The sequence below is a fragment of the Arvicanthis niloticus genome, chromosome 15, assembly GCF_011762505.2.
Source record: "Arvicanthis niloticus isolate mArvNil1 chromosome 15, mArvNil1.pat.X, whole genome shotgun sequence".
Taxonomy (NCBI): domain Eukaryota; kingdom Metazoa; phylum Chordata; class Mammalia; order Rodentia; family Muridae; genus Arvicanthis; species Arvicanthis niloticus.
The window spans coordinates 25,158,677-25,184,682 of record NC_047672.1 but is presented as its reverse complement, the minus strand read 5'-3'; the positions used below and the strand labels follow the sequence as shown (position 1 = coordinate 25,184,682).

The window sequence follows — 26,006 nt, the reverse complement described above, 5'->3', positions numbered from 1 at the left end:
CCTTCCTAGGGTTTGATAGTAAGGATGTGACATGTAGAGCTGACTGAGAACTCTCAGTTTAAAAATGACTTTTGATAGAACAGTCTTTCCTATTTGTTTTACAGATGCTTTCAAGGGCCAAACCCGCTGTGGGCGGGGAGTCACCGCACACTGACAAAAGAAAGAAGAAAGGGAGGAAGATTCCAAAACTAGAGGATCTGCTTTCGCAAAGAGATTTCACTGGCGCCATTACCCTATTGGAGGTAATGTCCAAAGAAGGTTTACTTCTAAGTCTGGTGGATGGTGGGTTGAATGCTGCTTACTATGCTACTGGGACAGGTGGGCACATTATGGGTAATCCAAATTCCAGACTCCAAGTTAACTATAAACCTGATGAAATATAAAACATTTTGGACTGGAGAGATGGCTCAACAGTTAAAAGGACTGTGCTCTTCCATAGTACCTTAATTCCCAGCACTCACATGCCTGCCTACAGCCATTAGTAACTAAAATGTCATGGGATTTAAGGTTTCTGGCTTCCTTCAACACTATAAACACATATGGTGAATAGACATACATGAAGACTTGTACACATAAAATTAATTTTTTTCTAGTTCCACAGATGATGAATCTAGCATAAAGGAACAGTATTGCATATAACAGTGTCAATTCACACATTACTTACCATAAATCCTGAGTGATTTGTTGTAACTTATTCCTTTTTACATTTTGGTAAAAAAAAATAAGTGATCCTACCATTTATAATTTAAAACTATAATAAACCCATACAACATTTCAACTCTGTGTGGCAGGGTCATTATTTTTTTTTTAAACCCATGCTAGTTGTAGATATCTCTTTTTAATATGCATTGGAAGTGCCAAGGATAGTTAGATGTTTCTATTTCTAGGCTATTGCTTTGCCAATTTGAATTCACTAGCTCAGCAATGATGCCCAGGAAGCTGCATTTTGGGTAAGTAGTCTGAGAAATCTAACATAAAGTTGTCCTAGGAGACTGGGCTTTGAGAAACTGCTTGTGGAAAGCACACAGTACAGTAGAGCACAGGATGCACCAAGGGAGAAAGAGTTCTGACAGCCTGGTCCAGTTATCCACTGCTGCAAACTATTGTATCACATTTTCCCACCAGTCTCACTAATGTGAATCTATAGTCATGCAGCTCTCAAACTGTTGATAATAATTGTTTGATTAGCTTTATTTTTCACGTGTGAAACCTACATGTGAAAAGAATCCTATGTGTCTTACTAGTGCTTTGATATTGAGCCCACTTGTTTGGCTTTTGTGTGTCAGCTCTCATCTTTGGCAGTAGGTGAGATGCCTTGGAAGGACCTTCTAGCAGTGCAAGTCAGAGGACTGAATACCATGTACATGTCTAGTTGTTGTTGTTTGTTTTCGAGACAGGCTTTCTCTATGTAGCCCTGGCTGGCTTGGAACTCACTCTGTAGACCAGGCTGGCCTCGAACTCAGAAATCTGCCTGCCTCTGCCTCCTGAGCGCTGGGATTAAAGGCATGTGCCACCACTGTCTCATTCCTGTTTAGAATTAGCTTACAAACTAGCTGACTTCTCTAAAGCATTTTCATTGACAGTTTTAATTGACTCTCTTCCTTCCTCCTCTAGCCTGTCCTCTGACTCCCTACTGCATACCCCTTCAAACACTCCCATCCCCGTGTATTTCCCCTTGCATTTTCACATTAAAACATTTAAAAAGTTGTGGTTAGATTGTGTCTGCATGTGGGTACGTGCACCCAAATATAGGTGCCCACAGAGGCCAGAAGAACTGGATGCCCTAGACCTAGAGTCACACAAAGTTTTGAGCTGCCTTATGAGGGTGCTAGGAACTGGACTCAGGTCCTCTTGAAGAGCAGCAAGTGCATAATACACCTCATTAAAAGTAAAAATACTGGGCTGAATAAAGATAAAAACAAAGCAAAACCAAAACAGTACAAACAAACAAACAAACAGCTTAGGGGAGGTGAGGATTTATTTGGCCTATAATTCCAGGTTATCATTCATATTGAGGCAAGTCTGTGCAGGGACTTGAGGGCTGGCCTGCTTGCAATTCTATCCACTGTTACCTCTGTATAAGGAACTTACGTTACAATCAAAGAACCCTGTGTTTTGGTTTGGTTTCTTTGAGACAAGGTCTCTCTTTAAGCAGGCCTTAAACTAACTCACTATGTAGATCAGGCAGGTCTTGAACTCATAAGATTCATCTGCTTCTGCCTCCTGAGTGCTTGGGTTAAGGATGTGCACCACCACATCCAGCTAAGCATTTACCACCATGCCCAGTTCCCTAAATTGTTTTGGTCAGGGTCTTTATCACAGCAAAGGGAATGAAACTAGGACACATGGTAATTGAGAATCCTTCTCAGTCCTTTTCTCTGTAATAAAACTCATTTTTTTATTAGCCGGGGAATTCCTAAGTTTTTATAATGGACACAAATAAGACCATCTTCTGGACATCTTTAGCTCTTTTAGTCTGTAAGCTAGCCTGATTGGGCTAACAGAATCCTGACATAGCCTGTCCTCAGAGAAGTAAGTGTGTGTGTGTGTGTGTGTGTGTGTGTGTGTGTGTGTGTGTGTTAACAGAATAAGACAAAAGTGTGAGATTGGATGCAGCAGAGCCTGGTGGTGGGAGCCTGGGCTTTGGAATGAATTTAAGTCCCATTAACACAGGGAGTGGCCATGGGATCATAGAATCATTGCTTGGCCTCTAACCTTTGGTTACTTGGCTTTAAATGTTTGGTATAGTTTTGGGGCGTTATCCAGAATTATTAGATTACTCATGTTCTGGAGTAAGGTGCTAGCAAACACAGAAAAACAAATCCAGAATGTCTGGGGGGAAATGGAGTTGTATGCCAAGTAGAACGTGACTGTGCCGACTCCTGTCAGTGCTGGCTTAATTGAGCTTCGTACTGTCCAGCCTCTGCTAGCATTCTGCTTGTTACCGGTAACTCAGCTTACCTTTACAAAAACAAAACAAAACAAAACTCCCAAGCCTTTATTAATAAAGTCTTTTTTGTGTTTTTTTTTCCATGAAATTTTAATGTGAAGTTTAAACGCCACGTTGGGGAGCAAGAAGACGACACTAATTTATGGATTGGATACTGTGCTTTTCACCTGGGTGACTACAAGAGAGCTTTGGAGGTTAGTGGGGAAAATCCAATGGGTGTTTACAATGACATCATATGGTATATACTCATGGAATCAGCCAAACAATGCGGGAGGAAACAAAGTAAAAAGAAAGAAATTGCCCTGTCTTCTCCAGTCCTGTATCTTTTAATACAGGCATCCATTGACCCTCCTTACCGTACTGATTCAGAGAGGGTGGGGAAGATAACTGAACACATGGAATATTGTTTGGAAGTCTTTTTGAAAGAAGCACTCTGATGCCAGTGTGGGAAGATAGGAGCTGTCACTGGTGGACTGAAGCCAAGATAGCTCCTGAGGGGCCTCAGCCCCAGGTCCAGTTTGCATTCTCATCTCATATTCTAAAACCACAAAGTGGTACAGGCAAGCTAGAAGCTGCAGTGACAATCAGTGGCAGGCATTAGGTTGTTCAGGGCAACAACCAGTTATTTCAGCTGTTCATGTGAAGTCATGTGGCAGACAGGTAGTAAAAGCAGTGCTTTACGTAAACCACTAAATCAGTCAATATATCAGTATCTAATAATTGGTCTTTTCTACATTATTCTGCTTCTGTATGAAAAGTGGAGGAGGAAATACATGTGGGTGGGAATGTTTGGAGGGGCACACAGTGAGGAGTCAGAAAATAGGCTAGAGGAGGAGGGAAGGAGAAGGGAGGGGAGGGGAGGGGAGGGGAGGGGAAATTAAAACCATCCATGAAAACGTTGTTGGGAAGTGTGCTAGTTCGTAAGCTAACTTTAAAAAATAGTGAGACAGCCAGGCAATGGTGGTACACACCTTTAATCCCAGCACTTGGGGAGACAGAGGCAGTCAGATCTCCTCAGTTTGAGGCCAGCCTGGTCTACAGAGTGACCTCACTCTAAGGTCAAGATACTGAATTCTAGGATAGTCAGGTCTATTGTGAGAGACCCTGACTAAATAAATAAATAGACGAATATTTATAGAGAATTTTTCTGCTCAACTTCTCACTTTGCTATATATAAACTAAAATACTTGTATAAAACCCACAAACTATGGCCAGATATAGTACTCCAATATACTGTCTGAGTATTTAATACATTTGATAGTATTCTTTATGCATAATGTAAGTTAGTATTATAAAATGATTTTAAATACAGTCCAAAAGTAACTTTATAAAAAGGAGAAGGACTCTATATGGTCTGGCATGCGAGTCTGTATTTACTTGCCCTTTGTTTTTACATATATGCTAATGAGACTCTAACATGTTAGCATTCACATGAATCTGAACCCAGGGTCTGGCGCATGTCAAGCGTGCGTTCTATCATTGAGGCGTGCCTCTGCATTTCACAGTTATTTAAAAATGATTTGTATTTATTTATTTTAGTGTATGAGTATGAGTGTTTTGCCAGCATGTGTGTATATGAATCAGGTTCCCACCTGGTACCTGTAGAGACCAAGAGGTCATTGGGTCTTTTGGAGTTGGAGTTACAGATGATTGTAAGCCATTATGTGGGTGCTGAGAATTGAACCTGGGTCCTCTGCAAGAACAGCCAGTGTTCTTAGCCGTCTCTCTAGAAGCCCCATCTGTATATCTTTTTAAGTTAGCAAAATAAATTTCAGTTGTTTTAATTTCTGAAGGTTTCTAAGATATTTTAGAAATGAGGAAACTACAAAGTGTAACTTTTATGTACAAGAAACAAAGTGTAAATTCTGTGTACAAGACGACTGTCTGGGTAGAATCAATCACATGGGAGTGTAACCTCTTCTGGTAGATAATGGCTGAGGAGATGTAGGATCCCCAAAGTGTAAGCTGCTCTGAGAGAGAACTCTCCCATCATAGAGGATGGACGCTTGCTTTACTGTCAAGCATAGCCATCACCCAATGTCTGTTATAGGAATATGAAAATGCAACAAAGGAGGAGAACTGCAATCCAGAAGTGTGGGTGAACCTGGCCTGCACCTACTTTTTTCTTGGGATGTATAAACAAGCAGAAGCTGCTGGGATTAAAGGTAAAATGGGCTTTTTATATATCATTTTTGGCTTAGTGGCTTACCCGTTGTTATAATTCCTACTCTGCCTTATGATGAGTCTTTGCTTTGTACCTATTTTTATCTTTGCTTCTAAAGTGTGTGTCATATAGATACTTCAATTTACAGTTGAAGTGTTCTTAAAATTTTTAAATCCAGCCTTATAATCTTTGTATTTTTTTTTTCTGGGTGCTAGAGACTTAGTCCAATGCTGAATGCTTGTTAGACAAGTACTCTACTACAGAGTTAAACCTCAGACATGAGAGCTGAACAGTAACTTTGCTATTTACAAACTTCAATAGCTATGAAAGTTAGTCCCTTGCTGGGATAAGATGGGGCAAGGTGGCTTTAAAAGGTGCCACAAGTGGCCTTCAGATGAGGGCAGTGGTTAGGACCATGTTTGCTTATGCTATTCTGCTGTGGGGCTTTTTGCTCACAGTGAGAAGCATGGAAGCCAGCCTTCAGATCCCCACCTGAAGAGTCTGGTGGATTCTCCTTCTTAGAAGCTTGTCAGAGGGCTGGAGAGATGGCTCAGTGGTGAAGAGCACTGACTGCTCTTCCAGAGGTCCTGAGTTCAATTCCCAGCAACCACACGGTGGCTCACAACCATCTATAATGGGATCTGAAGCCCTTTTCTGGTGTGTCTGAAGACAGCAATAGTGTACTCCCATACATGAAATAAATAAATCTTAAAAAAAAAAAAAAAAAGAAGCTTGTCAGAGTCCCCAAAGAAGAGTTGTTAGCAAACTTGTAAGTAAAGAGGGGACATGAAAAAAGATGAAAGATAATTAGAATGCAAATCAAATGAAACTTAAGGAAATGTAGAGAAAGTAGGTAAGAGAATATTGATTAAGACACTGTGAGGAAGCTGGGTGTGGAGACACATGCCTTTAGTCTCAGCACTCTGCAGCCAGAGGGAGGTGGATCTCTGAGTTCAAGGCCAGCCTGATCTACAGAGTGAGTTCCAGGACAGCTAGGGCTACATAGAAAGACCTTGTTCCCACCACCACCAAAAGAAATTGTTAGGGAAAATGATTTTCAGGGTAGAATTCATACTTATATGTATAAGACCTATTCCTCAAGGAAAATGAGGAACTTAAAGCCACTCTTAATTTGTACCCCATTTTTCATATACACTAGTGTAATTTTTCCAAATGTAATCACTCACCAGGTCCCTTAGGGCACTATCTGTCTCATGTTTCTAAGAGTGTGCACTGAGACAGTTGATAGGCACATGAAGGATGCCCACAGTAGCCACCTTTATTTCCATACTTACATACAGTTTTTATTTCTTCATGAATTGAAGTATGATATTGTTCTATAAAAGAGAGATAGAATTGGTTGTCCAGAATTAGAAAATTGACAAGACTACAAACAAGACTGGGACTTGAAAGGGGTGTAGCCTTTTTCTTAGATGCCTGTTTGAGGGTGGTACTAGGTGTGGTAGAAAATTCCTGGCATACAGGGGACTGCTATCGAGGAAAGTGTAAAGTGTAATTCTGGATTTAGGAAAACGTGGGAGAATATAATTCTGGAAAAGGGGATTTCAAGAGGAACCGAGAAAGATCCCTGAGATGGACAGCAAAATGCAGGTGGGTCCGTGTGTGCTCTCAGGTGACAGAGACTCTTAGCAGTGTTTGGTTCAGCGTGTGGACTGCTGGACTGTGGGACGTCATAGCAGTATCAGGGTAGAAGTCACAGTGGAGAGCAGGACCTTAGAACAGCTTCCTTCTCGTTCTTCTGGAGCTCCTGCAGGTGGGGACCAGACTGTTTATTCTAGCAGACATGTACAGCTAGGTAAGGATTGGGGCAGTCCACCTGAGACTCATCTTATTCTGACAAGGGACTAAGTTTCACAGACTATTGAATTTTTCCCCCAAGATTTTTTATTTTATGTGTGAGTGCTTTGCCTGAGTGTGCCTTTGGAGGCCAGAAGAGGGCACCAGATCTCCTGGAACTGGAGTTACAAACAGTTGTAAACTATGAGTGAACTTGGAACTGAATCTGGGTCCTCAGCAAGAGCAGCAAGTGCTCTTAACCACTGAGCCACCTCTCCAGCCTAATTCAGTGCATATTGATAGCTGTTATTTTAAAAGCCCATATTTATCAAACAACATGGTTCTTTTTCCCCCAGCTCCAAAAAGCCGGCTCCAAAACCGCCTACTGTTCCATCTGGCTCACAAGGTAATGATGTTCTCATTCCACATTTCTTGCTTTAAAAACATTTTTCTCTCTTCCCTTTGCCAATAGAGGTGGAAATACTTAACTAGAATTTTCTGTTAATATTGCTAAATTGTTTTACAGAAAGCTAATTAAGTCACAAACGAGTAGCATATAAAATATATTTGGTACATTAAAATTTTTTACAACATAATTGTCATTATTATTTTACAGAATTAAGAATGAAACCCAGGCCTGTGCATATTATGTGTGTGCTCTGCTGCTGAGCTAGATCCAGAGCTCTTAGCTTTTGAGATGTGACCTTGCTGTGTTGTACAGGCTGGCCTAAAACTGCTGCATAGCTCAAGATGACCTCAAACACATAAGTTTCCTCTCTTAGCCTCCCAACTGCTGGGGTTAAAGGGACATACCACCACACCTAGGCCTGTAACTGCCATCTCACTGTTCTGTTTCTATTTGTCCCAGATGATCAAAATTCCATCTCCTTTTTTCTCTTGTATCCTTTTTGCGTTGATTTTTTAAAGTTCCACGTTTGCCCCCTGTAGCTTGTTGTTATGCATACTGTTAATAGTACTTTAGAGGTTATTAGAGCTCAGGTCCTTTACATAGTGAAGGCTTTTTGGTTGTTAAGGGTTTTCTTTTTTTTGTTTTGTTTTTCTCAACTTTTTTTTTTTTTTTTTTTTTTTTTTTTGGTTTTTTGTTTTTGGTTTTTAGGGACAGGGTTTCACTGTGTAGCCCTGGCTGTCCTGGAGCTCACTCTGTAGACCAGGCTGGCCTTGAACTCAGAAATCCGCCTGCCTCTGCCTCCCAAGTGCTGGGATTAAAGGCGTGTGCCACCACCACCCGGCATTTGTTTTGCTTTTCATTCCTTGTTGGATTTCAATAACATGTACCTATGCAAACAGTTTCATTGTGTCACAGGTAAACACTTCTATTACTCTATATTTTTTGAGGAGATTTCTTACTAATTTTTCTGCAGCCATGTCTAGTCATATATTAAATCCATCCATGTACTTAGCTCTTAATTTCACTTGTGGTCTTTTCCAGAATTTATATTTTTATTTTTAACATTTTAAATTTTTTACTAGAGCATCCTAATTTCAGTGCATATTGATGGCTGTTATTTTAAAACCTAGGTCTAAGAATTCTCATAGGTTTCTTTCCTGACAGCTGATTTTTGGTCTAATACTCCTATTTCTTGTATGCATGATCATATCACATTGAATTCTGGCTACTATAGATGAAAACAACATGAAGATAATTTGAGGTTCTAGATAGTTTTCCATCTTCCACAGAGGATTTACTTTTGCATCTGGCAGAGACATGAGGAGCCAATGGTCTGGCTACTGCCAGCAGAATCAGCCATTTAAAGCTGGTTGCTAGCTGTTCTGAGAGCTGGTGACTTTCCACTTTGCTCCCTTACTAGGTTACCCTCCCAGACTCCTCACTGACAGCCTCTAATGTCTATCTATCAAGCCTGACGACTCCCACAAGCTGTACTTAGCTTTTGTCAACTCAGTCACCACTTAAGAACTAACCAGAGTCCTTAACAGATAAATGTTGCTGGTCTTGTCTTGGTGGGTACCTTACATCCTGTCCTTTCCATCTCTTTGGGATCTTAGTATCACAGATCTTCATTAAGTTTGTAACTTTAATGCCTCCATATAGATTTCTAGTGGCTTTCAAATGTCTGTCTGTTCTTAGTGAAAGGACTATGTTCCCAGCAAGTCCACTATTACTAGAAATGGAAGTCTTCAATTTGATTTAAAAAAAAATACTTTGTTTTTTCTTATTATTACAAAAATAAGATATTTTATTATATTCTTTTAGAAAAAGATTTTTTTAACATTTATTTATTTATACAGTGTTCTGCCTGCATGCCAGAAGAGGGAGCCTTCTATAATGAGATTATAGAAGTGTAGACATTATAGACAGTTATGAGCCACTATGTGGTTGCTGGGAATTGAACTCAGGACCTCTGGAAGAACAGTCAGTGCTCTCAACCTCTGACCCATCTCTCTAGTCCCTAGAAATTTTTTTTAAAAGATACACGTACACACAATAATGAACATTTCCTGTTCTCTTCTAGACATTTTTCTGTTATTATTACTACTACTATTACTATTTAATTTTATGTGTATGGATGTTTTTGCCTGCGTGTATGCCTAAGCACTATCTAGTACCCAAGGAGGCCAGAAGAGGGTGTTAGATCCTCTGGGGCTAGAGTTACAAAAGGTGGTAAGCCACTAGGTAGGTACTTGGAGTTAAACTCAGGTCCTCTGATAGAGCAGCAAGTGCTCTTAACCATCACGGCATCTTTCCAGATCTCCTCATCCAGTCTTAAAAGTTCATCTTTTTCACTTTCTCTCTCCACCCTTTCTCTCCCTCTCTTTAGTGCTGGGATCAAACTGAGGACATCATGCATGTTAAGCATGCACTCTGCCACTGAGCTAGACCACTGGCCCCATATCTTTCTGGAAATGTGAATTATTTTATTAAATTTAGATCATGCTATTTGTATATGTATTGTCTTAAATCCAGATTTTCCATTCAAAAGTATATTATCTTTTTTCATGTCACAAGATAGTCTACAGAAGAGGTAAATGGTAGTTCTTGGGCTGTGAAATCTTTCTAAAATAGTTTCCCAATTGTCTTTTTTTTTTTTCAATAGGGTGTGTCATATACACACTTTGATCTCTAGGTTCTCTTGAAAATTCTGAATGTTTCTCATGTACCACGTTGACTGATGCTGAGAGAGCCTCCTCGGCAGTTTTAGCTGGGTACTGTCTGCAGAACTCTAACTTGGACCCTCACTTACTGTCATCACTGTTCCTTCTAATAGACAGAAGTGCCACAGCCCTCCCATCACTGCCCTTTGTCTCTTATTTGCATGTTTTCCAATTTTCAGGCCTAAAGAAAGATTAACTTGCTGGGTGGTGGTGGCATACACCTTAATCTCAGCTATAAGGAGGTAGAGGCAGGTGGATCTCCTACAGAGCAAGTTCCAGGACATCCAGACATCCAGGGCTACACAGAGAAACCCTGTCTCAGAAAGAAAGACGAGAAAGAGAGAGAGAGAGAGAGAGAGAGAGAGAGAGAGAGAGAGAGATTTTCGTATGTTCTGAATTAAACAGTGCACTCTAAAGAAGAAAACATGAGCACCATAAAGAGATTTGCAGGCTAGACTTTGCAACTTAGTATTTTCAAGCAACTGTTTGTCTTTAACATTCATACTGAAAGACTCAGGCTTGGCAGCACAGGCCTGTAATCCTTGGAACGGAGAGAGAGGAGGAGTGCCACAAGCTTGAGGCTGGTATGGTTTACAGAATGAATTATAGGCCAGCTGGGGCTCAAGAAAACAACGAGGACATATTCAGTGATGGAGCTTTTGTCTGGCATGCAGGAATCCCAGACTTCCTTGTTCTCCAGTATCACATAAGCACACATGGGTATAAATGTGCGTGCACACACATACATACATACACACATCTGTAGTGTATCAGTGATCAAACTGCAGGTCAGCCACAGGATTTCTTTCTTTATTTAGTAGCCTTTTTTCTTTTTGAGGCAGCATTGGATTTAATAACTGCAGAGAGAGAGAGAGAGAGAGAGAGAGAGAGAGAGAGAGAGAGAGAGAGAGAGAGAGAGAGAACACAAGCACAAAGACCACATCCTATAAGACAAGTGTGGCTACATGTCTAAAGTTTGATAAGAAGCCCCCCTGTTCTTTTAAAATCGTCCAGAGTATAATTTGTTAAGAGGTTAAAAGTTAGTCTAGGAGAAGAGAATGTTAGGAACATAAGGTTTTATATCATTTTAGCCCCAAGTAGCACAGCCTAATTGCTGTAGTGGAGCATCCTTGACTGAAGCATCTCTGGGAACAACGTATCATCTGGCCCTGCACGAGCACAGTTCAAGGTCTTACACATTGCCTCTTTTGACCATTAGGTCCCCATCAGTAAAGTCTTAAGCCTCCTTCCTTTCTCAGTAGTCAAAGCAGGTCAGTCTGGAGAAGGTCCTGCTCTTTCTCACCCTCTTCTTTCCATTTCAACATAACTCCTTATCTTTCTATCCTGCCTCAATTCCCCTACTTAATTTCTTATCTTAAGAAAATTAATTTTGTTTATGTGGGTATTTTGCCTGCATTTATGTCTGTGCGATATGCATGTACAGTGCTTACACAGGCCACAGGAGAGTGTCAGATCCCCTGGAACTGGAGTTACAGATGGCCATAGCCTGCATGTGGGTACTAAGAACCAAATGCAGGTCTTCCAAAGCAGCAAGTTCTCTTAATGCTGGACCATCTCTTCAGGCCCCAGGACCTTAATTTTAAGGGCTGCAGAAGACTGAATTTCCATCTTTTTAACTAATTTATAGGAGAATAAAGGTGAAGGCTCTGCCTATCCAGTGATCAAAAGTCTGGGCTTAGGACACATTGAAAGATCTTTGGATCTGGGGGTTTAGAGGGTCATCATTCAGGGGGATTCATGGGGTATTGTTAAATGGTACATCAAATCACATAGACAATACATTATGCAACATATTATTATACCCAATCCTGAAATTGGTGCTCAAAACAACAGGGCCTTCTTCCACAAAGGTGCCTGAGAACTGTGATGTTAGCAAGTCATTAAAACTTAAAGCAAAATCTCACATCCCATTGACTGTAGAAATCTTGGAGAAATGAACACACTTGGAGAAATGTCCAGGTATAAATACACATCATTTTACTTTATTAATGTAGCACAGTTCTCCCTTGTGTTATCAATATACAAAGACAATCCAGTTTGTATCACTACCCATGTATTACCATGGGCTGTAATAAGGACACACTGGTAGTTCCATGCTGATGCTCTGGCAAAACAAAAGAACAATTTAGAAAAAAATCCAAAGATGGAATAAATTAAAAGGAAAATGTATGAAGTTATAATCAATAATGTATATCATTTCAACAATGTCTAAAAGACAAACAAGGGAGCAAGTCAAAATATAAGGTAAGGTTACAACAGAGTCTTCTGTTTTCCCTGAGTTAGTCAGGAAATTTGTAATAAACTGTGCTTATACTTGAGTCTAGAATATAGGTATTAAAACTATTTGTTTTCAAAGCATTTGTGTGAGCTGTGTGGTGGTTTGAATAAGAATGGCTTCCATAGGCTCATATACTTGAATGCTTGGTCATCAGGGAGTGGCTATGTCAGAATGATTAGGAGGTGTTGGAGTACATGTGGCCTTTTTGGAGGAAGTATGTCACTGGGTTGTGAGCCACCATGTGGTTACTAGGAATTGAATTCAGGACCTCTAGAAAAGCAACCAGTGCTCTTAACTCCTGAGCCATCTCTCCAGCCCCAAAATTTGATGATTGCTTCCCCCAGCCCCCAGACAGAGTTTCTTTGTCTAGCCTTGGCTGTCCTGGAACTCACTTTGTAGTTCAGGCTAGCCTTGAACTCAGAGATCAACCTGTTTCTGCCTTCCAAGTGCTGGAATTAAACTACCACCTGGCTAAAGGAAACTCATAAAAGAAAGCATTTTGCGGGGGAGAGGGGGTTGCTTGCTTGCAGTTTCAGAGGTTTAATCTATGGTCATCATGGCAGAAAGCAGGCGGGCATGGTGCTTGAACAGTAGCTGAGAGTTTTACATCTTGATCAGTGGCAGCAGGCAAAGAGAGAAAAACTGGACCTGGCTTAGGCTTGTGAAACCTCAAAATTCACCCCCAGTGACACACCTATTCCAAGGTTGCACCTACTCCAACAAGGTCACACCTCCTAATCTTCTCAAACAATTTCACTAACTGTGGACTAGCATTCAAACATATGAGCCTCTGGGGGCCATTGTCATTTACACCAGCATACCCAGTGAGAGTAGTTCTCTTTTAGTCCCTGGGCTTTAAAACAGGTTCTTTAAAGGAAAAAATTAAGGGGGCTGGAAAGGTGGTACAGCTGTTAAGCGCACTTGTAGAGGACCTGAGTTTGGTTTCCAGCACCCACATGGTAGCTCACAACAGATTGCAATTCTAGTTCCAGAGGACTCAATGCCCTCCTTTGTCCTCCATGGCCACTGAATGCATCTACATATATGCTGGGAAACACCTAAACACATAAAATTAATGTAAATAATATTTTTTAAAAAATAAAAGAGCTGAAGCACCAGGAAGGAGTGGATAGTCTATGAATCAAGAGTTACATACAAAACATATAGTTTTGTCCCATGTATAGACAAAGGTAGTTGCTATTTAATAGCTATCTTCTTTTAATATTTATTTGTTATGTACAGTGTTCTGCCGGCATATATGCCTGCAGGCCAGAAGAGGGTGCCAGATCTCATTATAGATGGTTGTGAGCCACCATGTGTGTGCTGGGAACTGAACTCAGGACCTCTGTAAGACCAGTCAGTGCTCTAAACCTCTGAGCCATCTCTCCAGCCCTTATAGCTATCTTCTAATAAAATCAGCAAGAAGGTTGAATTCTGATAGCCTAAAACAACAACCACATATAGTAACTGAAGAGAAGTTGAAAAAAACCTAGAACAGAACATTTAAAATCGCGTTTTTGAAGTTACATGATGACAAATACATTTTGATTACATACTATTTATTGAAGAAAAAGCAATATAAAAGAATGAGAAAGAATTGTCAAGGGGTGAGGGCAAAGAAATAGCAAAAAAAGAAAACATAAGAAGGAGAAAAATGAATAGAGTGGAGATATCAAGTAATAAATCGTAGCTGTAACTTATGGCCTTTCTGTTACCAAAGCTCTGTCTCCAGAGATGTTGCCATCCTTCTCGACAGCAGTACCAACAAGATAAGGAGCTAAGATATGGAGAAAACAGGGATACAGTGGCTAGAGAGTTCAGGCCTCCATCATCTGTGATTCTCTCTCACATGTGTGTGAAACTCTGCCTGTCTTTTCTCACAATTGTAGTTTAATGATGAGAAGAAATTAATGAACTTTCATCAGAATCTTCAGGATATCAAAGAAGATCAGCTGAGTTTGGCCTCAATTCATTACATGCGCTCCCATTACCAAGAAGCTATTGATATATACAAGCGGATACTGCTGGATAACAGGTCTGTGTTCTTTACTGACCACTTGACATCTCCGACATTTTTTTTAGTGTTCTTTGTTTCCGGTTTGGCTTAGAACCTAGTACCACCATGTATTCAAATCTATTTCATTGATGATCCAATGAGGTTAAGAACACTTTGTATATTGTTCACACCAGACTTTCTCTACCCTTTTTCTCTTGTTGTTTTTGCTTTTAGATTTATTATTTTATGTATATAGGTGTTCTGCCTGTTTGTGTGTGCACCAAACGTGTGCCTGGTATCTGGAGAAGAAGGCATCACCTTCCCTAGAACTGGAGTTACATATGGTTGTGAGCTGCCATGTGGGTATAAAGAATCACACCTAGGTCATCTGGAAGAGGAGCCAGTGCTCTTAATCACTGAGCCACTCCTCCAGCCCCTTTGGTTTTTGAGACAGGTTCTTACTATGTTTCTGTCCTGAACCTCTGATGTAGATCAGGTCGACCTTGAACTTTTAGATCTCCTCCTGCCTCTGCCTCCAGAGATTAAAGGAGTGCCGCCATCCTGCTTGGCCTTTACCTTTTTCATTAGCATCTCTCCTTTCTAAGGAGCCATTTAAATGCCTCCCAGTTTCCTGTAAAATTTATATATTGATGTGTTTACTGATCACTGTAAAATATATATAATATTTTTATTTAATTTTTGAAAATGTATGGCCTTGGAGGAGGGGAAAAAACTGGTTAGAATGAAATATAATGATTCATATGTATGAGAATACCATAATAAAACCTATTACTTTGTATGCTGTCTTTAAAAATGAATAATAGTTTATAAAATATCAACAATAAGAATGCATTATTTAAGCCTGGCCATGGCAGCATACTACTGTAATCTCACTACTTTGGAGGCAGAAGATGCCCTCTTATGGCCTCCATGGCACTAGGCACACACATGGTATACAGACATATATGTTAATAAATGAAAATCCCACTTTTTTTAAATTACTACATATATTTATATTAAAAAATAACATTTACATGCCTGTTTTCCAAATTCCTTTCAGAATGGCTCATTGAGTTCTGTTTATGATATTCTAGGTCTTTTCTTGCCCCAAGTTCCACATATTTCCACATTCTTCACCTAAGCCAGTTTTTTTTTTTTTATTGGATATTTTATTTACATTTCAGATGTAATTCCCTTTCCCAATTTCTTCCCCACCCAGGAATCCCCTATTCCCTCCCCCATCCTCCTGCTTCTATGAGGATATGCCCCCATCCACCCTCCCCACCCACAATTTCCCCCACACTGGAGCGTTCAGCCTTCACTGGACCAAGGAACTCCTCTCTCACCTATGCCCCACACATACATCCTCCCCTACACATACAGCTGGAGCCATGGGTCCCTCCCTATGTGCTCCCAGGCTGGTGGTTTAGACCCTGGGAGCTCTGGTTGGTTGGTATTGTTGCTCTCCCCATGGGGCCACAAACCCTTTCAGCTCCTTCAGTCTTTTCTCTCACTCCTCCATTGAGAACCCGTGATCGGCTCAATGGTTAGCTGTGAGCGTCCACCTCTATATATTTCAGGCTCTGGCAAACATCTAAGGAGACAGCTATATCAGGCTCCTGTCAGCATGCACTTCCTGGCATCCACATCATCGTCTACCTTTGGTGACTGCAAAAGGGATGGATATTTAGGTGGAATGGTCTTCAGATGGCCCCTCCTTCAGTTTCTGTCCCACACTTTGTCTCCATATTTGCTCCCATGAGTATTTTGTTACCCCTTCTAAGAAGGGCCAAAACACCCACACTTTGCTCTTTCTTGTTCATGAACTTCATATGGTCTGTGAGTTGCACCTTGGATATTGTAAGTTTTTGGGCTAATATCCAATTATCAGTGAGTACATACCATGTGTGATTAGGTTACCTCACTCAGGATGATATTGTCTAGTTCCATCCATTTACCTAAGAATTTCTCAAATTCATTGTTTTTAATGGCTGAGTAATATTCCATTGTGTAAATGTACCACATTTTTTATATCCATTCCTCTGTTGAAGGACATCTGGGTTCTTTCCAGCTTCTGGCTATTATAAATAAGGCTGCTATGAACATAGTGGAGCATATGTCCTTGTTATATGTTAGAGCATCTTCTGGGTATATGCCTAGGAGTGGTATAGCTGGGTCCTCAGGTAATGTTATGTCCAATTTTCTGAGGAACCGCCAGACTGATTTCCAAAGTGGTTGCACCATCTTGCAATCCCACCAACAATGGAGAAGTGTTCCTCTTTCTCCACATCCTCACCAGCATCTACTATCACCTGAGTTTTTGATCTTAGCCATTCTGACTGGTGTGAGGTGGAATCTCAGGGTTGTTTTGATTTGCATTTCCCTGATGACTAAGGATGCTGAACATTTCTTTAGGTGCTTCTTGGCCATTCGAGTTTCCTCAGTTGAGAATTCTTTGTTTAGCTCTGTACCCCATTTTAATAGGGTTATTTGGTTGTCTGGAGTCTAATTTCTTGAGTTCTTTGTATATATTGGATAATAGCCCTCTATAGGATGTGGGATTGGTAAAGATCTTTTTGCAATCTGTTGGTTGCTGTTTTGTCCTATTGACAGTGTCCTTTGCTTTACAGAAGCTTTGCAATTTTATGAGGTTCCATTTGTCAATTCTTGATCTTATATATCTTAGAGCATAAGCCATTGGTGTTTTGTTTAGGAACTTTTCCCCTGTGCCTAAGTATTCAATGTTCTTCCCCACCTTCTCTTCTATTAGTTTTAGTGTATCTGGTTTTATGTGAAGGTCCTTTATCCACTTGGACTTGAGCTTTGTACAAGGAGATAAGAATGGATTGATTTGCATTCTTCTACATGCTGACCTCCAGTTAAACCAGCACCATTTGTTGAAAATGCTGTTCTTTTTCCACTGGATGGTTTTAGCTCCTTTGTCAAAGATCAAGTCACCATAGGTATGTGGGTTCAATTCTGGGTCTTCAATTCTATTCCATTGATTTTCCTGCCTGTCTCTGTACCAATACCATGCAGTTTTTATCACTATTCCTCTGTTAAAGAAAATGCAAAATGCAAAAATCTCCTAACCCAAAACATCCAGGAAATCTAGGATACAATGAGAAGACCAAACCTAAGGATAATAGGTATAGATGAGAGTGAAGATTTAAAGGGCCAATAAACATCTTCAACAAAATTATAAAGAAAAATTTCCCTAACCTAAAGAAAGAGATGTCCATGAACATACAAGAAGCTTAGCTGAGCGGTGGTGGCACACGCCTTTAATCCCAGCACTTGGGAGGCAGAGGCAGGCGGATTTCTGAGTTCTAGGCCAGCCTGGTCTACAGAGTGAGTTCCAGGACAGCCAGGGCTACACAGAGAAACCCTGTCTCGAAAAACCAAACCAAACAAAACCAAACAAAACAAAACATAGAAGAAGCTTACAGAACTCCAAATAGACTAGACCAGAAAAGAAATTCCTCCCGTCACAAAATAATCAAAACATCAAATGCACAAAACAAAGAAAAAATGCTAAAAGCAATAAGGGAAAAAGGTAAGTAACATATAAGAATTATACCAGACTTCTCACCAGAGACTGTAAAAGCCAGAAGATCCTGGACTGATATCATACAGACCCTAAGAGAACACAAATGCCAGCCCAGACTACTATACCCAGCAAAACACTCAATTGCCATAGATGGAGAAACCAAGATATTCCATGACAAAACCAAATTTACACAGTATCTTCCCACAAATCCAGCACTTCAAAGGATAAGTGATGGAAAACTCCAATGCAGGGAGGGAAACTACAACCTAGAAAAAGCAAGAAAGTAATCTTCCAACAACCCCAAAAGAAGATAGCTACACAAACATAATTCCACCTCTAATAACAAAAATAACAGGAAGCAACAATAATTTTTCCTTAATGTCTCTTAACATCAATGGACTCAATTCCCAATAAAAAGACGTAGACTATCAGACTGGATACATAATCAGGACCCAGAATTTTGCTGCATACAGAAAACACACCTCAGTGACAAAGACAGACACTACCTCAGAGTAAAAGGATGGAAAACCATTTTCCAAGCAAATGGTCCCAAGAAACAAGCTGGAGTAGCCATTCTAATATCAAATAAAATCGACTTTCAACCAAAAGTAATAAAAAAAGATAAGGAAGGACACTTCATACTTATCAAAGGAAAAATCTACCAAGATGAAAATCCCAGTTTCAATTGTGTGCTACATCCCTGTGAATTATAGGAAGGCCCTACATGCCCCTAAACAATACAAGCTGTTGCCATTGCTTTTGGTTACCTACTAGAACTAGCTGTCCCAATATTGAAGAGTCCACATTTTTTTTTTGTTGCAAGATACAGAGAAATCTAGCTGGAAGTGAGCTAGAAGCTTCTTCTCCTGGTATATTAGTTACTTGCTGTGAAGAGACACTATGGTCAAGGCAACTTATTAAAGTATTTAATTTTAGGGTTAATTACCGTTTCAGAGAGTAATTCCATGACCATTACGTTAGGGAGCATGGTGGCAGGCAGGCGTGGTGCTGGGACATAGCTGAGAGCTTACATTTTATGAAACAATCATACGGCAGAGGGGGAGGGGAAGAGAGACAGACAGACAGACAGAGAGACAGAGACAGAGCTAACTGAGAATGAACTTGGGCCTTTGAAACTTCAAAGCCTTCTCCCAGTGACACACTTCCTCCAACAAGACCACACCTCCTAATCCTTCCCAACAATTCCACCAAACGTGGGCGGAGAATTCAAATACATGAGCATATGTGATCCCTTCTCATTGAAACCAAGGCACCTGACTAGCTTTCACAGTACTGGAAGGTTCTATGCCAATTGCTGGAAGAAAGTTGTTGTGAACATTCTTACTCAGCTGTGTACGCTGTGTGCTAAACTACCAACATGATAGGCAAGATTGCCCACAAGTGCAATAGTGGTATAAATGTTACGGGGTCATCTGACTGCCTTCTGATCGGTTCTGAGGACTTTTCCTCAGGGAGAAGTCGTTTCTGGTACTGTAAAACTGGTTAAAAGCCCATGACTGTATAAGTCATTTGCCCTTGTAGAGAAGCTACTGCTGTTGCTTTTGTACAGGGACGTGATGTACCTCTCGAATTGCCTTTTAAATGTTTAGGTTTACACATAGATTAGTGCTGCTGCCAGCTATGGCCAGGAAAACTTTTTGCAGTGGGTGGCATTAACTGCAGACACTCATTACAGGTCAAAAAGGGTCCCTGAATGAAACATCCATGTCACTCCCTCAAAGGCTCAGGGAACATTATGGAAGAGTAGAAAAGATGAGAGGAAAGGGTGGTGTGTTGACAAATGCTGCTGTCTGTGTAACTTGAATTCCCTTGAATGCTATGATCCCCTGCACAAAATTGGGCCATTCATCATTCCAATACGGAGGAGGGGATGCTCACAAAGCTCTGCCCTTCTTTGAGGATTTATGGACAGTTGATGACTGCTGGGAGGGGGCCCATGAGGTTTCACCTGAGGACATAGAAGCAGTCAATAGCTGCTGTAGGAAGACAGGGGCATTTCTGTTAGTGGTTATCTATCCACTGGAAAGTCGCCCGTGTTCCTATAAATGACCTGTCATCCTTGCCTTTATAAGTAACCCTGAATAAACTCACACGCACGCACACACACACACACACACACACGCACACGCACACACACACACACACACGAAGGAAGACTAATGGAAAAGAGGAAGGGGATGAGTGGGTGTGGGAAGGGGACGAGAGCACAATGTAGGGTGAATATAAAATACATTATATGTACATGTAAAAATGTCATAAATGAACCAGTTATTATGTATAACTAATATGTGCTAATAAAAACTTTCATAAAAGAGAAATATATCAAATCTGGTTTAAAGACATTCAAGTGTTGAACTCAAAAGGAGAAAGAAAATGTCCTTATTCTCTCTTGCTTTCTTCCTTCCAGGGCAGATCCTTGGCCTCTCCTCTTAGCCTTATTGTTCATTTGCGCTTTACAGTTAGACACTTCTGTGAAATATCCTTCAGCTTAGTCTTTCTGCTTACAGGGAATACCTGGCCCTCAATGTGTATGTGGCCCTCTGCTACTACAAATTGGATTACTATGATGTGTCTCAAGAAGTCCTGGCTGTTTACCTTCAGCAAATCCCTGATAGTACCATCGCTCTCAACCTTAAGGCCTGCAATCACTTTCGCCTTTATAACGGCAAAGCAGCTGAGGTAGGCACACAGATGTGTTTCTAATTAGCTCAGTTCTAATAGGAGTTACTTCATAAACTCTAGGACCTAGGCTCTGTATTAGTGCTCTTTTTTTTATTGCCAGTGTGATTCTATAACCAATTAGGTATATAAACATGTTTTCAGACAGGGTCTCACTCTTGACTCTGGCTGTCCTCCAACTCCCTATATAGACTATGCTGACCCTGACCTCACACAGGTCTGCCTGCCTCTCCTTCTGAAGTGTTGGCATTAAAGGTGTGCCACAAAATGCCTTGCACTATATGAACTAAAAAACAAACAAACAAAAAAAAAAAAACAAAACAAACCCAACTGATATCCTAAAAGGAATTTCATTTCTGAATGATCTATGTTGTATCTAGTGTATTTTAGATAGTTTTACCTAGATGATGTATGTTCATATGAATGATTAAAACCAAATGCTTCAGCTTCTGTCTCTAAAGTCTGTCTGTGGCTCAGAACATTTCTCTCCCTCTCTCCTTCCCTTTGTCTCCTACCTTTCTCAGGGACCATTGGATTTAGTGCTACCATGTGTTCACATCTGTCCAGTTGATAATCTGGTGAAGTTAAGAACTCCTCAGATGTTGTTTAGATCAGGCTTTGTCTACATTTCTGCATTGCTGCCTTCTTAGACACGTGTTCCTCCCATTTGTACTGTTTGGTGTTGGGGCCAAACCATCACAGGCTCTTACTATATATCTCTGGCCAACCTGGAGCTCCAGATCCTTCCATCTCAGTTTCCTAAGTGTGTCTTGTACAGGCAGGAGCCAACATGCCTGACTTAAATGCTCTAATTTTACAAAACACATTGTGAATTTACAAAACACATGTCTGAAGTTCTCAAAGAGTAAATAATATGTATATTAAAATTCTTTTTTGCCGGGCGGTGGTGGCGCACGCCTTTAATCCCAGCACTTGGGAGGCAGAGGCAGGTGGATTTCTGAGTTCGAGGCCAGCCTGGTCTACAGAGTGAGTTCCAGGACAGCCAGGACTACACAGAGAAACCCTGTCTCGAAAAACCACCAAAAAAAAAAAAAAAAAAAAAAAAAAAAAAATATTTTTTTTTAATTGGATATTTTATTTATTTACATTTCAAATCCCCTTTCCTGGTCCCCTCCCCCCAAACCTCCTATCCCATTCCCCCTGCTTCTATGTATGTATCTGGAGCCATGGGTCCCTCCATGTGTACTCCTTGGTTGGTGGTTTAGTCCCTGGGAGCCCTGAGAGGCCTGGTTGGTTGATAGTGTTGTTCTTCCTATGGGGTTAAAAACCCCTTCAGTTCCTTCAGTCCTTTCTCTAACTCCTCCACTGGGGACCCCATGCTCAGTCCAATGATTGACTGTGAGCATCCCCTCTGTATCTGTCAGACTCTGGGAGAGCCTCTCAGGAGACAGCTATATCAGGCTCCTGTCAGCATGCACAATAGTGTCTTGGTTTGGTGACTGTATATGGGATGAATCCCCAGGTGAGGCAGTCTCTGGATGGCCTTTCCTTCAGTGTATATTGAAATTCCATACAGCAGAGTACTGCCAGGTCTGGGTTCAGTCAGAGAAGATGCACCTAGCCCTCAAGAGACTGGAGGCCCCAGGGAGTTTAGAGGTCTGGTGGGGTGGGGGGTTGGGGTGGGAACATCCTTGTGGAGACAGGGAGGTGGGGAGGAGGTATGGGATGTGGAACAGTTGGAGGGTGGACTGGGAGGGGAAAAATCTGGAGTGTTAAAAAAAAAAGAATAAATAAATAAATAATCATTAAAAACCCACATGATACAGGAAGTTTAAAAAAAAATCTATTTCTATGAGACTCATAAAACCTCCAGTTCAAAACTGGCTTATGTGACTTTTTTCCTGGATCTGTTTTCCCTTTACTTTTGACACAACTCTTTTACTTTCTTGTCATTTTTTTCAGTATGGTTTAAAATCGTCTTGTTTTGGTTTGGGTTTTCAAGATAGGATTTTTCTGGTTGTCCTGGAACTCACTCCGTAGACCAGGCTGGCTTCAAACTCAAAGATCTACCTGCCTTTGCCTCTGCCTCCCAAGTGCTGGGATTAAAGGCTTGTGCCACCACTGCCCCACTTGTTTAAAATGTTTTAATAATTCCTCTATTATGTTTGTAGTTTTTTTTCAGTTAAGATCATTAAACTGAATAATGTAAAGGCGTGCTCTGTTGTCTCTGGGTCCCTGAGCACTTTGCAGAGGCTGTGAGACAGGCCAAGGCTTGAGTGAGGCCGACAAGCTGCCTGGGCACAGTGTTGTCACTCTCACCACGTGCACAGAGTGAATAGCATCTTCTTAGATGCTGCCCCTAGGGACTCACTTGTCACCCTTGGAACTTCTGCCCCTGCCATGACAGAGCCTCTGTTAAGCCAGGTATTATTAAGAGGGCTGAGAGGCTGTCGCAGCATGAGAAACACAGAACTCACTTGCTGGTGAGTGGTGCAGCCTCGGAACGTCTCAGAGCTTGCTAGCAAGCAAGACTAGCCAAACGTCCTAAGAATAGGTGGAATTGGGTATAGCTAATCCATATCATATTAGTGAACAAAGCTCATGGAATGGAATCTCTTCTGAGAAGAAAAAGAATTTTCCTTGCGTCAGGTCATAGACAGAACATCTTATGTGTACTACAGATGTTTAGAAAACAATGTTTTTTATGGTTTCAAATTATCATGAAGGAAGAAATAATCCCATGCCATTGTTGTGTACTGGTGACACGCAGACTTTTTCAAGGCTGTATTTGAAGTAAACGTGAAAGAGATGGTGGCAGTGGTATCGTTACTAACTTGTCCTCCAAAGCAGTAGGGACATTTCTTGATTATGCTTGTACTGGAAAACAAGGATAACAAATGCTAACATGGAGATGGTCTTCCAGTTGTCATCTTTTCTTCAGGTTCCCTTCCTGTCAGGAGCTCACAGTGACTTTTTAACAAAAAAGCACCAATTGAGAGAGAGAGAGAGAGAGAGAGAGAGAGAGAGAGAGAGAGAGAGAGAGAGAGAGAGAGAGAGTAATTTGTGGAAAGTATGAAACAGAGCCAATCCCTGTGTGTTGGTTAATACCGTTTTTTTTGGGTTTTTGTTTTTTTTTTTGGTTGGTTGATTGATTTTTGTGGTTTCTCTGTGTAGCCTTGGCTATCCAGAACTCACTGTATAGACCAGGCTGGCCTCAAACTCACAGAGATCCACCTGCCTCTGTCTCCCAAGTGCTGGGATTAAAGGTGTGTGCCACCACTGCTCCCCTTGTTAAATATAGTTTTTAAAATAATAATTTTATTAGCATATAATGAATTACTTATTATTTTTATTTACTAATTATTTAGTTTTCTGTTTTGTCTCATAAAACCCACATAAACAAAAGTCTCAATTTTAAGTTTGATATTATTAATAATCTTTTAGAGATTTTACTTTATTAATTTTTTTTTTTTTTTTTTTGGTTACAGGGTCTCACAATGTAGCACTGGCTGTCCTGGAACTCACTATGTAGACCAGGTTGGCCTCAAGCTCACAGAGACCTGCCTGCCTCTGCCTCCCAAGCTAGGATTAGGGATGCACTACCATCCTAGCTTATTAAACATTTTTATTATCTTTATATTTGTATGTGTGCCATGCCCTTTATACAAGTGACATCAGCATACAACTTGCAGGAACCTAGGCTCTTTTTCTATTGTGTTGGTTTTGGGAATCGACCTTAGCTCTTTGGGCTTAGTCACAAGATTATTTCTTTATTTGTTTTGTGTGTGTGTCTACACACATGTATGGCTTGTATGTCATGGTTGGGGAACAAGTTTTGGAAGGTCATTTATTTCTGCACCTGTGCTGCATTCACAAGCTCCCACTCGTGCTGGGGCTGGGGCTGCAGAGCCACTGCTCTTGCAGAGGACCTGAGTTAAGCTCCCAGAGCCCGCGTTAGATGGTTAACATCCACCTGTAATTCCAGCTTGAGAAGTATTCAATGCTGGTAGTCTCAGAAGAAGAGTGTGTTCAAGTACAGACCTACACATAGATACACATAAACTAAGAAAATAACAAGTTGGGTATGGTGGTGCATGTCTTTAATTTCAGCATCAGGAGGCAGAAGCAGGCAGATCTCTGTGAGTTCAAGTCTAGCCTGGTCTACATAGCAAATTCCAGGCCAGCCAGGGTTACATAGAGAGAACTGAAAAAAAATCAAAATAAATAAATATAATAACAAAATAAATCTTAGAAAATAAGAGCTGTATGCTTATTACTTTGACATGCCTTTCCTTTTTATTTTTTAGGCAGAGCTCAAAAGCTTGATGGACAATGCTTCTTCACCCTTTGAATTTGCTAAAGAACTCATCAGGCACAATCTGGTGAGGAAGCTTCCCAGCGTGGTTGACTTGGTACATCATAGCAACTAAAGATGAATAAAAGAAAACACCCCAACAAATACTGCACTACTCCAGGGAGTGCTGCCTTACTGTGGATGAGATAAAGGGGTTTCAAACATCAGTCTTTTTCTGTAGGGCACCTCTTATTAGAGGGCACCTCTTATTAGGACAGAGTGTGGATCACACTTGGAAAGAAGGGCAAGGCATGGAGACTGAAGTGAACAAAGGAACATATTCTCATGGTTAGAATAATGGGCTGATTGCTTCATGCTTGAAGACTGGCTGAGTTTTTGAGGGTTCATTTAATGTAGGACATGAGTGTAGAGCAAGTGTGATGTGTGTAAGATAACCAGACGATGATTGTACTGGAGAAAGTGGAAAGTAACTAATGGGTTTAGGCCTGGATTGTGATGGCTTTTGCTTAAATGAAATCTAAGCTCACACGAAATGGTAGCCTATCATCATGCAACACAATGAGATGAGGAGATTGTATGCTTCTGAGCGAGGCACTTGGGAGCACAGAGCCAATGGTTTTGTATGGTGAGTCCATCTTCCCCATCTGAAAACAGATGAAAGAGACAGAGAAACTACTGCTTCTCCTTCTGCTTTGTTTCTTCTTCCCCCACCTTCTCCTCTTCCTCCTCCTCTTGTTGAGACAAGATCTCACTATGCAGCTCTAGCTGGCTTGCAATCCTATATAAATACAGGCCAGGGTGGCCTGGATCTCAGAGATCCAGCTGTCTTTGCCTCTCCAGGGTGAAGACTAAAGCATATGCCACCACACTCAGCCCAGCCTACTTTCTGAGGTCATGTGTGGAATTTTACAGTCATGGCAGCAGCAGCAGTACCACTTAAACATTTTCAGGCTTTTTTTTTTTGGCTGGTTTTTTTGATTAGGGATGTACGACTTGTAGTAACCAGCCCTTACCTGCAATTGATAATAATTACATTGAGAAATGTGGAAACGGCTCTGAAAAGTTATGTAAATGCCATCATGGGCTTTTTACTTTTGTGATGCTGTGGTAACACAGTTTCCCTGTGAAGCTCAATCTAGCTT

General features: G+C 40.9%; 1 protein-coding gene across 1 annotated transcript in view; it reads left to right on the top strand.

Moving 5' to 3' along the window:
- The window catches only part of Ift56 (intraflagellar transport 56), a 52,085-nt gene that overhangs the window by 528 nt on the left and 25,551 nt on the right, over positions 1-26,006 (top strand). The window contains exons 2-8 of the mRNA XM_034519603.2: positions 105-242; positions 3,052-3,144; positions 5,001-5,115; positions 7,268-7,317; positions 14,232-14,377; positions 20,417-20,588; positions 24,857-24,931. Of these exons, the coding sequence (XP_034375494.1) occupies positions 105-242; positions 3,052-3,144; positions 5,001-5,115; positions 7,268-7,317; positions 14,232-14,377; positions 20,417-20,588; positions 24,857-24,931 (789 nt within the window). The remainder of the gene's footprint in view (positions 1-104; positions 243-3,051; positions 3,145-5,000; positions 5,116-7,267; positions 7,318-14,231; positions 14,378-20,416; positions 20,589-24,856; positions 24,932-26,006) is intronic.